The following is a 12,161-nucleotide window of genomic DNA, read 5'->3' as shown; positions in this document are numbered from 1 at the left end:
TCCTATAATTCCGTTTATTGTAGTTGTAGCATTGTGTTGTTATGCATTAATGGACATCATAAATTAATTAAATTAGAAATTACCAAAGTTCTATCGCATTCGCATTTCGATCAGTTGTTAGAACGCGTTAGATTGACGGTAACAGTAAGATTTGGCTACAGGTAAAACAAATTCAAAAAAATAAACTGGCTGTTGCTGACAAGCATATTCAGGTCATATACATATTATTAATAATTAATTCAGTGATTGATATTATGAACCCATCCTCAGTAGCCTATTCCACCAGGCTATTGGAAAACACAAGCACATCTTACCTCTTAATCTCTTCACTATTCATGTTGAATACATTAGTCTGTTAATTTGAACTAAGGAAACGGCTAAATCGTTCAGTTTACATCTTGCCTAAATCTTGTCTAGGCTACTGTGGACTATCTGAAATTAGATGTAGGCATATCAGGGGCTATCGGCTACCTGCCTTTATCCAAGCAAACCATAGCAAAATTGAATTACAATCATAAACCCAGGACATTAGACTTAACATTTGGCACATAATAACAACACATTTGCCAGAAAATAGATTTCGAGATCCTCTGTTCAACTTTCATCACTCAAACTCTTCTGTCTGATTTATTTAAGCAATAAGGCCAGATGGGTCTGATATAAGGTCTGATATATGGCCAATATACCACGGGCAAGCAATGTTCTTTGCAAGACGCAATGCGGGGTGCCTGGATACAGCCCTAAGCCGTGGTATATTGGCCATATAGCACAAACCCCTGATGTGCCTTATTGCTATTATAAACTGGTTACCAACGTAATTAGAGCAGTAAAAATAAATATTTTGTCACACCCATGTTATACGGTCTGATGTACCACGGCTGTAAGCCAATCAGCATTCAGGGATCGAACCACCTAGTTTAGGGGATTTATTTATTTATTTACAATTATAAACCTGGTTCTAGCCCTGAATTCAGCCAATCAGACCATATACCATGGGTATGACAATCATTACTTTTTACTGTTCTAATTATGTTGGTAACCAGTTTATAATAGCAATAAGGCACCATTAATAAGGGCAAATTATATTTTCCTCATGCCACATATTCCAATTCCTTTATGTCATGTCATAGCTTGAGCATGCTTTTGCGGCAGGGTCGATAGCGCGCCGGACTTCGGGCTAGAAGGTCGAGGGTTCGAGACCTGCTCCCTGCTGTTTCATTACATTGGTGTCAGAAGTGATCGGACCTTTCATCCACGATAGTGTGTGTGCTTGGCCGGTGAGAGTCGCAAGCTAGCGCGAGGACGCGCTTTTTGAAAGGAGGGAGTAGTGTAACGACCCTGGGTTTATAAGCGCAGAAATCGAGCACGAGCATGCTTTTGCGGCACAGTCGATAGCGTGCCGGACCTCGGGCTAGAAGGTCGAGGGTTCGAGACCTGCTCCCTCCCTGTTTCATTACAATATTTTCCTGCAACCCACCTCACCCAATGTGGTACGGATCTGCTATTTTTATACTTTAGAATCGGAACCCCCATCAGAAGCTAGCCAGCTAACTAGCTACTAGTCAGTCAGTTAGCCACTGCTAGCGGTCTTCCCCGTTAACTCGAACACCAGCCAGCTTCAGCTCGGTCAATACCTGCCAGTCTGCACAGCGCGTTATCAACCCAGAGCATATCGGGCTGCTTTTTCTCTACCTCATCACCGGATTCCTGCCGCAAGTCCTGGTCCATTACACCGGATCATCGCAGCTAGCTAGCTGCATTCGAGTGGCTACTGCTGGCTAACGCCTCTGTCCCGGAGTAAGCACCAGTTAGCCTTGAGCTAGCCTCGAGCTAGGCCCAGCTAGGCCCACCAATTCTTGGGCTATAATACCTCTTTTGCCAATTGGCCTGGACCCTTTATTGCCGACACAGTGCCCCACCGATCCATCACGACTGGTCTGCCAACAGGAATTGTCCGAGGTGGTTTCAACAGGCTTTTCCGTTGCGACGACGCCGAAGGCCCACCTGCTAGCCCGGGCCCTTAAGCTGTCTGAATCGCTGTGTCTCCAGCTCGCCTAGCATAGTAGCGACTACCGAACGGCTCCCTGACTCACCTATTGATGCTCATTGGACCCTATGATCACTCGGCTACACATGCCTCTCCCTAATGTCAGTATGCCTTCTCTATTGCTGTTTAGGTTAGTTATTATTGTCTTATTTCACTGTAGAGCCCCCAACCCTGCCCAACATGCCTTAGATAGCCCTTTTGTCCCACCTCGCACAAATGCGGTGACCTCACCTGGCTTAACTGGTGCCTCTAGAGACAAAACCTCTCTCATCGTCACTCAATGCCTAGGTTTATCTCCACTGTACTCACATTCTACCATACCCTACATTATGCCTTGAATCTATTCTTCCACGCACAAATATCTGCTCCTTTTACTCTCTGTTCTGAACGCACTAGACGACCAGTTCTTATAGCCTTTAGCCATACCCTTATCCTACTCCTCCTCTGTTCCTCTTGTGATGTAGAGGTTAACCCAGGCCCTGCAGTCCCCAGCACCACTTCTATTCCCCAGGAGCTCTCATTTGTTGACTTCTGTAACTGTAAAAGCCTTGGTTTCATGCATGTTAACATCAGAAGCCTCCTCCCTAAGTTTGTTTTATTCACTGCTTTAGCACACTCCGCCAACCCTCATATCCTAGCTGTGTCTGAATCCTGGCTTAGGAAGGCCACCAAAAATTCAGAAATGTCCATCCCCAACTACAACATTTTCCGACAAGATAGAACTGCCAAAGGGGGCGGAGTTGCAATCTACTGCAGATATAGCCTGCATGGTTCTGTCATACTATCCAGGTCTGTGCCCAAACAATTCGAGCTTCTACTTTTAAAAATCCACCTTTCAAGAAACAAGTCTCTCACCATTGCCACTTGTTATAGACCCCCCTCAGCCCCCAGCTGTGCCCTGGATACCATATGTGAATTGATTGACCACCATCTATCTTCAGAGTTCATACTGTTAGGTGACCTAAACCGGGATATGCTTAACACCCCCCGGCCGTCCTACAATCTAAGCTAGATGCCCTCAATCTCACATAAATGATCAAGGAACCTACCAGGTACAACCCTAAATCCGTAACCATGGGCACCCTCTAGATATCATCCTGACCAACTTGCCCTCTAAATACAGCTCTGCTGTCTTCAACCAGGATCTCAGCGATCACTGCCTCATTGCCTGCGTCCGTAATGGGTCCGCGGTCAAACGACCACACCTCATCACTGTCAAACGCTCCCTAAAACACTTCAGCGAGCAGGCCTTTCTAATCGACCTGGCCCGGGTATCCTGGAAGGATATTGACCTCATCCTGTCAGTAGAGGATGGCTGGTTGTGCTTTAAAAGTGCTTGCCTCACCATCTTAAATAAGCATGCCCCATTCAAAAAATCTAGAACTAAGAACAGATATAGCCCTTGGTTCATCCCAGACTTGACTGCCCTTGACCAGCACAAAAACATCCTGTGGCGTTCTGCATTAGCATCGAATAGTCCCCGCGATATGCAACTTTTCAGGGAAGTCAGGAACCAATATACACAGTCAGTTAGGAAAGCTAAGGCTAAACAGAAATTTGCATCCTGTAGCACTAATTACAAAAAGTTTTGGGACACTGTAAAGTCTATGGAGAATAAGAGCACCTCCTCCCAGCTGCCCACTGCACTGAGGCTAGGAAACACTGTCACCACTGATAAATCTACGATAATCAATCATTTCAATAAGCATTTTTCTATGGCGGGCCATGCTTTCCACCTGGCCACACCTACCCCGGCCAACAGCTCTGCAGCAACTTGCCCAAACCCCCCCCCCCCTTCTCCTTCAACCAAATCCAGACAGCTGATGTTCTGAAAGAGCTGCAAAATCTGGATCCTTACAAATCAGCTGGGCTAGACAATCTGGACACTCTCTTTCTAAAATTATCAGCTGAAATTGTTGCAACCCCTATTACTAGCCTGTTCAACCTCTCTTTCGTGTCGTCTGAGATCCCCAAAGATTGGAAAGCTGCTGCGGTCATCCCCCTCTTCAAAGGGGGAGACACTCTACACCAAAACTGTTATAGACCGACAGTTGAAGTCGGAAGTTTACATACACCTTAGCTAAATACATTTAAACTCAGTTTTTCACAATTCCTGACATTTATTGGCCCATTCCTCCTGACAGAGCTGGTGTAACTGAGTCAGGTTTGTAGGTCTCCTTGCTCGCACACGATTTTTCAGTTCTGCCCACAAATGTTCTATAGGGTTGAGGTCAGGGCTTTGTGATGGCCACTCCAATACCTTGACTTTGTTGTCCTTAAGCCATTTTGCCACAACTTTGGAAGTATGCTTAGGGTCATTGTCCATTTGGAAGACCCATTTGCGACCAATCATCATCTGCACATCTATCACTCCAGTGTTAATGCTAAATTGTAATTCTTTCGTTCGCCACTATGGCCTATTTATTGTCCACCTCCCTAATCTTCTACATTTGGACACACTGTACATAGATCTTTATATTGTGTTATTGACTACGTTTGTTTAGGTGTAACTCTTTGTTGTTGTTTTTGTCGCAATGCTTTGCTTTATCTTGGCCAGGTCGCAGTTGTAAATGAGAACGTGTTCTCAACTGGCCTACCTGGTTAAATATAGGTGAAATAAAAAATGTAAAAGATGCTATTTTTAGCTTGGGTAGCTAAGTATACATCTTCTGACCAGTTCCCTACGCTCAAGCATTCAGTAGTTTCTCAGTGGCTCAAGCCATGAATTGACCCTTGCCTCTCCATCTTCAGAGGATGCAGCTTTCAAATACTTGGCCTCTATTGTTTTACCTGTCATGTTTGTTTTTGCTGTTGAACCGCTTTGAGATTCTATGAAACCGCTTTGAATCGCTTTGAGCGCTATGAACAGCGCTATGGAAATTATAATACATTATTCTTACTTTGTGGCTGTGGTAACGACGAGATGTTGATTTAGAGCCAACCACAGAACGCTGCAGAGCTGATGGCGGGCAACCACGGACTGTCTATCACGCGGGAGGTTTAAACAGTCCTGCTTGGGTTCAGAGAAGTAAAGTTGGCGTGTTACTTGTTTACTTTTTCTATTAATTTATACCACCGATTTTTGGGTTGTCTATTTCAGCAATTACTTGGGGAGATGTCACACGAAAGGTATGTTATAGAATTCACAACCATATCTACATTTTTGAGATGTTGATTGCTTGGTATGGGTGGGAGCATTCTATAATGCAGTGCTAATCGTTCCAGCTTGGCATTTGTTAACGATTCGTCGTGCAATGCAGGACTCAAATGAAAATAGTCATTATTGTTCATGATAAGGGCACAAGTACAGTTCGAGCAAAAATATAGCCGATAATATATAGCACGCGCTCTCAACACAAGGAGGAGGCTAGCACATCAGAATTGTATCATTTACGTTCTAAAACAACTTTATAGCTAGGAACACTAATGTAAAACTGTATTGCATAGCTACGTCTTTTTTTGGAGTGATATGGCGATTGATATGGGGGGGGGGGGGGGGGGTTGAGATTAGCTACTAAAATGGAACGCCCGCAAACATTATGGCGGGCATTCATTTACATTGTAGCGAGAGAACGTGAACTATCTAACTACACTTTGCTAACTAGCTACATTGTGTCACATCCCGGGTAATACAACATGCTCACAAAGATGGGTTGGTACAATTTGTGGAACGTTCCAACAGGAATCTGTAACAACAAACTTCGTAAATAACACGGCTGCCAACAAACAACGCGTACAAAGTTGTGTAGCGGCCGAATAAGATGCAAATCAATTCACCTTCGGTTAGCAGATGTTAATGCAGTGTAGCGAAATGCTTGTGCTTCTAGTTCCGACAATGCAGTAATATCTAACAAGTGATCTAACAATTCCCCAGCAACTACCTAATACACACACATCTAAAGGGATGGAATATGTATATATGTGGCCGAGCATCATAGGCAAGGTGCAATAGATGGTATAAGGTACAGTATATACATATGAGTTGAGTAACGTAAGATATGTTAACATTATTAAAGTGGCATTGTTTAAAGTGACTAGTGATCCATTTATTAAAGTGGCCAGTGATATGAGTCTCTTTGTAGGCAGCAGCCTCTCTGAGTTAGTGATTGCTGTTTAGCAGTCTGGTGGCCTTGAGATTGAAAAACAGCTTCTATCTCTTGGTCCCAGCTTTGATGCCCCTGTACTGACCTCGCCTTCTGGATGGTAGCAGGGTGAACAGGCTGTGGCTCGGGTGGTTGTTGTCCTTGATGATCTTTTTGGCCTTCCTGTGACATCGGGTGCTGTAGGTGTCTTGGAGGGCAGGTAGTTTGCCCCGGTGATGCGTTGTGCAGACCGCACCACCCTTTGGAGAGCCTTGCTGTTGAGGGCGGTGCAGTTGCTGTACCAGGCGGTGATACAGCTCGACAGGATGCCCTCGATTGTGCATCTGTAAAAGTTTGTCAGGGTTTTAGGTGACAAGCCACTGTTGCGCCGCCTTCAGCACACCCTCTTTGTGGGTGGACACTTTCAGTTTGTCTGTGGTGTGTACGCAGAGGAACTTAAAACTTTCCTCCTTCTCCAGTACTGTCCCTTCGATGTGGATAAGTGGGTGCTCTCTCTGCTGTTTCCTGAAGTCCACGATCATCTCCTTTGTTTTGTTGACGTTGAGTGAGAGTTTGTTTTCCTGACACCACACTCCGAGTGCCCTCACCACCTCCCTGTAGGCTGTCTTGTCATTGTTGGTAATCAAGCCCATTACTGTTGTGTCGTCTGCAAACTTGATGATTGAGTTGGAGGTGTGCATGGCCACGCAGTCATGGGGGAACAAGGAATACAGGAGAGGGCTGAGCACACACCCTTGTGAGGCCCCAGTGTTGAGGATCAGCGAAGTGGAGATGTTGTTTCCTACATTCACCACCTGTGGACGGCCCGTCAGAAAGTCCAGGACCCAATTGCACAGGGCGGCGTTGAGACCCAGGGCCTCCAGCTTAATGATGAGCTTGGAGGGTACTATGGTGTTAAATTCTGAGCTGTAGTCAAAGATACTGGGTAGGGAGTGGGCTATTTCATGAAGTTTTTCACTCACCACGTTTATTCTGAAAAATGTCTCTCCTCACTCTGGTAGCCTGTTGACAAACAATAAGAATAAGCTACGTGGTGAGTTGATGCCTATTCGGCAGCTAGTTAGCTAGGTGAATTGATCATTCTACTTTGTATGCGTTTTTTGGCAACCTTGTACTTTACTAAGTGTTTGGACAGATTCCTGTTGGAACGTTCCACAAATTATACTCACCCCACAAAGATTTCTGTTTTTATCATTGTCCCATTATTTTTGTATCAGGTCTTTGCAGGAGTTTCCCTGCCTGAATGAGAATTTGGAGGGATCGATGCTGTCCCTCTCACAGAAGAGCAAATGGAAAAAGAGACAGTACTTTGGCGAATGTCTGGACACGGAGACCACCCCTCACGAGCTCATTCAGCAGTGGTCACCACCTCACAAGCAGCGGGTGGTCTGCAAGGGCAAAGAGAACGAGGATAACCAGTTGGTGCTTGCCAGGCGACCAAGGACAAGGATGGAGTTTTCAGGTGTGTATAGCCATGTGTTGGGAGGAATACAACAAGCTTAGAAAAACGTAGCTAATTATCTGGAATTCTTAAGAATTATTCTGTTTCAGGGAAGTCACTATTTGAGCAAGTTATTGATTGTTTGACATTGTTTTTATGGCAGGCTTGTCCTGGGACAGTCTCCCAGATGAGTTGCTGTTGGGAATCCTGTCCTGCCTCCCTCTGCAGGACCTTCTCAGGATGTCCCGGGTCTGCAAGCGCTGGCATCGCTTGGCGTAAGTCTTTGACCATTCAACTGTCTTTTTAAACTACTTACATAGTACATTGTGGTATTTCTGCTTGAACATCTTAGATATCACACTGTTTTTCTAACACAGGCAAATAGATCAGCAAAATGTATCGGAGTATGTCATTAAATCTCTGTATGTTTTTGTGCCTGGCAGGTTTGATGAGTCTCTGTGGCATAGTGTGGATCTGGTAGGGAAAGCCCAGCTAGATCAAGCTCTTGGGCAGATGCTTACGGTTGGAGTACTGGGACTGCGCTGCCCCCATACCTGCATTGGAGAACCATGTTTCACCCACACACAGTGAGTCCTCATACATATAATGGGGATACAGAGGTATCTGTTGTAGGTGAACACAGACAATTCTATTTGTCTTATGTAATTTTGTCTGTTATTTCAGACACCTGCATGTCCATCACATGGATCTCTCCAGCTGCACTGTCACAACCCCGGTTCTAGATGACATCATCTCCCGTTGCAGGCTGCTAGAGAATCTAAGCTTGGAGGGACTGGAGCTCTCTGACAACATTGTTCAGTGAGTAAAGAAGACAAATGCTCTGTTTACAATTATGATCTGTTATAATGATGTATTGTTTAGGCAGCATTCAGAATGACTCAAAACAGTCTTCCTCTACCCATCAGGTCCCTATCTCAGAATACTGAGCTGGTACGGCTCAATCTGTGTGGCTGCTCTGGATTCTCCCCCGACTCGCTTAGTCAGATTCTCAAATCCTGCTTACGGTAAGCTTAGTCTTTCAATTTCTAATTGTTTTATTTGATTATTTTGAATGTGTTCAAATGTCTAAGTATTTCTGAATGATAGCATAATCTATTTAACTGGCTGTTTAAACCATGATCTGTACATTGGTAAACTAATACATAACTTTGTTGCTTTCCCTTTTTCCGTTCCTATACCAAGGCTTGAAGAGCTGAACTTGTCGTGGTGTGACTTCAGCACTGATCATGTGAAGGCTGTTGTCAGTAACATCCCCTCCAATATAACCCAGCTCAACCTCAGTGGCTACAGACAGAACCTTACTATGGAAGGTGGGGAAAAGCTGTGGCATTGACCATTTTCCCTCTGCCCGTTTTTGATTATCTCTGATGAGTTTAATTTACCAATGGCCTCTTTTCAGATGTGAAAGACTTGTTGGAGAGATGTCCTAACCTCGTAAATCTGGATTTAAGGTGCGTTCATACTGCATGTCCTGAGCTGGGCTGAAATGTGGATCCACAGGATTGCTTTGGCCATGACATTATTTGACATGGATACTGTACAACTACTGTTTCTTCATACCATATTCTCATTATGATATCTTGTCTGTGTATTTGTTTTAGTGACAGTGTTCTGATGACGAGCTCCAGTTTCCCCATCCTCCAGCAGCTGCAGTCTCTTAGACACTTAGCTTTGAGCCGCTGCTACCAGATTCACCCTGCTGCCTTAGCGTAAGTCACAGACAAGCTCTCAAGTCATAATATGAATGCTTTAGTAGTCTTGTTGCTTTCCTTAGCTGCCAATTTCTCTCTTTTTTTGTTGTTGCACTAACTAAGCCTGTTGTTTATTTCAGTGATTTTGAGAAGTTCCCAGAGCTGCAGACGTTGGAGGTATACGGGCTGGTCCAGGACACCTACCTGCCAATCCTGAGTAAAGGTTTGCCCCGTCTCCAAATCAACACCCGGCCCTTCTCAAGCGTGGCCCGTCCCACCGAGGCCACCCGGAGGGACCACACCATGTGGGGCATGACTTGTCGCTTGGTGTTCAGACCCTAGCCATAACGCCTTCCTAACGCTGTCACTAACATGTCATAACTCATTTCTGTCTGATGTGGTCATGATATAGGAGGAATATTTGCTATTTTTAGTGTGTCCGTGTCAGACATTGTGTCTATGAATATTCCATAGAGCCTTTTGCAATTTGTTGTACACTGACACCAATTGTTCTGTTGAAGATGCCTGTTGTGCTGTGCTTTTGTCAGCACTTATTTTTGTTTTATAATGGTGGGCATTGGGTCTAAGTTATTATTGTAATAGGACATGTCCTTCGGATACACAGTAGTGAACGTTTTTAAATGCTGGTAAATTGCATTTCTTCACAGTAACGCTACTTGAATACCATGCAACTGAATTCATAAGATTTTAAAGCGTTCCTGTTTTAGAAATATTTGAACCCTGATAATGTTGAAGACAGAGCTTGTAGCTTTCAGGGAAATAACTTTTAATTTTTTACTTGAGATAATCATAAATTCTGATTTATAGGCTGCTGATAATGTATCCATAATCTGGCCAATTTATTGACTTCCGAACATTCCAAAGACAGTAAACTGTGCAAAACTTAAAAACTTTATAGATTGATAATGTTTGTTCATTCTGTAATGTTTTACCAACTGGATAATGGAACATCAGTTCCAGTTACTGTCTATCAGCTGTAAGCAGTGTTTGCCAGAAAGACAAGGAAGATTTTGGTCCGAGTTGGATTATTGCATAGGTGCACCACCATTGTAGCTGGTGAAATCTCTTCCTCATGATGCAATGGTTAGAATTCTCTTTTTAAAGTGTTTATAAAATACAAATCTGCATTTGAAGGCCAATGTTAAATAATGATGCCATTTACTTGATCTGTTTATTTTAAAGGGAAAAATCAATCAAGTTACAGTTTACTTCAACCTCTACTTCCAAATCAATGTTATTGGTCACATATATTTAGCTGCTGTTATGGTGGGTGTAGTGAAAATGCTTATGTTCCTAGCACCAACAGTGCAGTAGTATCTAACAATACATGCAAATCTAAAAGTAAAATAATTGAATTAAATGTATAAATATTAGATTGCTCAATGTCAAGAGTGGCATTGACTAAAATACAGTAGAATAGAACACAGTATATACATATGAGATGAGTAAAGCAGTATGTAAACATTTAACCTGTTTGACAGAATAAAAGCTGAGGTGGTTATAATGTATACAAAAGTCTAGATCGGTTGGCATTTTTGTGGAAATACAAATGTAATCTTGTCCCTAAATTAGGTACTGAATATGAGAACGTGCACTACACTACAGGCATATAATGTAGAAGAAAATGCTAGTCTCTGCCACAGGGGGGGCACTAGCTATGTATGGATCTGAGCCGTGTCTGGTCTGGTTCCTGTTTGTGCTCACATTTGGTTTAGATGTTTAAGAAAATGTAGATGTTTCTTTTTAATTCATGCATTGACAAATAAGATGCACTGTCAATGTCTAAATAAATGTTTTATTTAAAGAGTTCTGTGATCATGTTTTGATTTCACACAATTTAATAATCAGACAAATGCCTCCTGTGTTGTATACTGAACAAAAATATAAATGCAACCTTTTCAAAGATTTTACTGAGTTACAGATCATGTAAGGAAATCAGTAAATTGAAATAAATTCATAAGGCCCTAATCTATGGATTTTACATGCCTGGGCAGGGGCGCAGCTATGGGTGGGCATAGGCCCACACACTTGTGAGCCAGGCCCAACCAATCAGAATTGTTTTTCCCCCACAAATAAGCTTTATAACCGACAGAAATACTCTTCAGCATCCCTGCCCACCCTCTGACGATCCCGCAGGTGAAGAAGCTGGATGTGGAGGTCCTGGCCTGGCGTGGTTAAACATGGTCTGCGATTGTGAGGCCGGTTGGCTGTACTGCCAAATTGTCTAAAACTACATTGGAGGCAGCTTATGGTAGAGAAATTAACATTCAATTCTCTGGTGGACATTCCTGCAGTCAGCATGCCAATTGCACATTCCCTCAAAACTTGAGACATCTGTGGCATTGTGTTGTGTGACAAAACGGCACATTTTAGAGTGCTCTTTTATTGTCCCCCAGCACAAGGTGCAACTGTGTAATGATACTAATATTTTAGTATCAGCCTCTTGATATGCCACATCTGTCAACTGCCTGGATTGTCTTGACAAATGATAAAATGCTCACTAACTGGGATGTAATCAAAGTTGTACACAACATTTCAGAGAAATAAGCTTTTTGTACATATAGAACATTTCTGGATCTTTTATTTCAGCTCATGAAACATGGGAGCAGCACTTCACATGTTGCGTAAATGTTTTTGTTCAGTGTATTTTCATGACCTGGCACCATAAGGAGCATAGACAGTCATTTCAGATGCAGAACTAGAGCCACAGAAAGTAGCCCACATACAGTTCACATGGCAGGTTTCACAACACAAGGATTTAGACATCGCTCCCTTCTGCATATTAAGCTTACACAATGTGTGATTCATAACTAAAACTATCCCTCTTAACTCCTGGG

The 12,161-nt window shown here is 43.3% G+C and overlaps 1 protein-coding gene across 1 annotated transcript; it reads left to right on the top strand.

Annotated features, from left to right (window-relative positions):
- The first annotated feature begins 5,162 nt into the window (after positions 1-5,162).
- On the top strand, positions 5,163-10,650 carry skp2 (S-phase kinase-associated protein 2, E3 ubiquitin protein ligase). Its single transcript, XM_038970119.1, has 10 exons — positions 5,163-5,176; positions 7,368-7,612; positions 7,755-7,866; positions 8,035-8,178; positions 8,276-8,410; positions 8,518-8,616; positions 8,795-8,922; positions 9,012-9,063; positions 9,214-9,321; positions 9,444-10,650. Exons 1-10 carry the CDS (start codon positions 5,163-5,165, stop codon positions 9,643-9,645), a joined length of 1,239 nt encoding a protein of 412 aa, XP_038826047.1. The 3' UTR covers positions 9,646-10,650.
- The last annotated feature ends 1,511 nt before the right edge of the window (positions 10,651-12,161 follow it).

This window comes from Salvelinus namaycush, chromosome 31, assembly GCF_016432855.1.
Source record: "Salvelinus namaycush isolate Seneca chromosome 31, SaNama_1.0, whole genome shotgun sequence".
NCBI lineage: Eukaryota > Metazoa > Chordata > Actinopteri > Salmoniformes > Salmonidae > Salvelinus > Salvelinus namaycush.
This window is presented reverse-complemented; position numbering and strand designations above follow the sequence as displayed.

What these genes read in the sequence shown, in the direction of transcription:
- skp2 (XM_038970119.1), top strand. An exon ending in CTCGTAAATCTGGATTTAAG is followed by an intron (nt 9,064 to 9,213) that starts GTGCGTTCATAC and finishes TATTTGTTTTAG; the next exon opens with TGACAGTGTTCTGATGACGA. An exon ending in ATTCACCCTGCTGCCTTAGC is followed by an intron (nt 9,322 to 9,443) that starts GTAAGTCACAGA and finishes TGTTTATTTCAG; the next exon opens with TGATTTTGAGAAGTTCCCAG.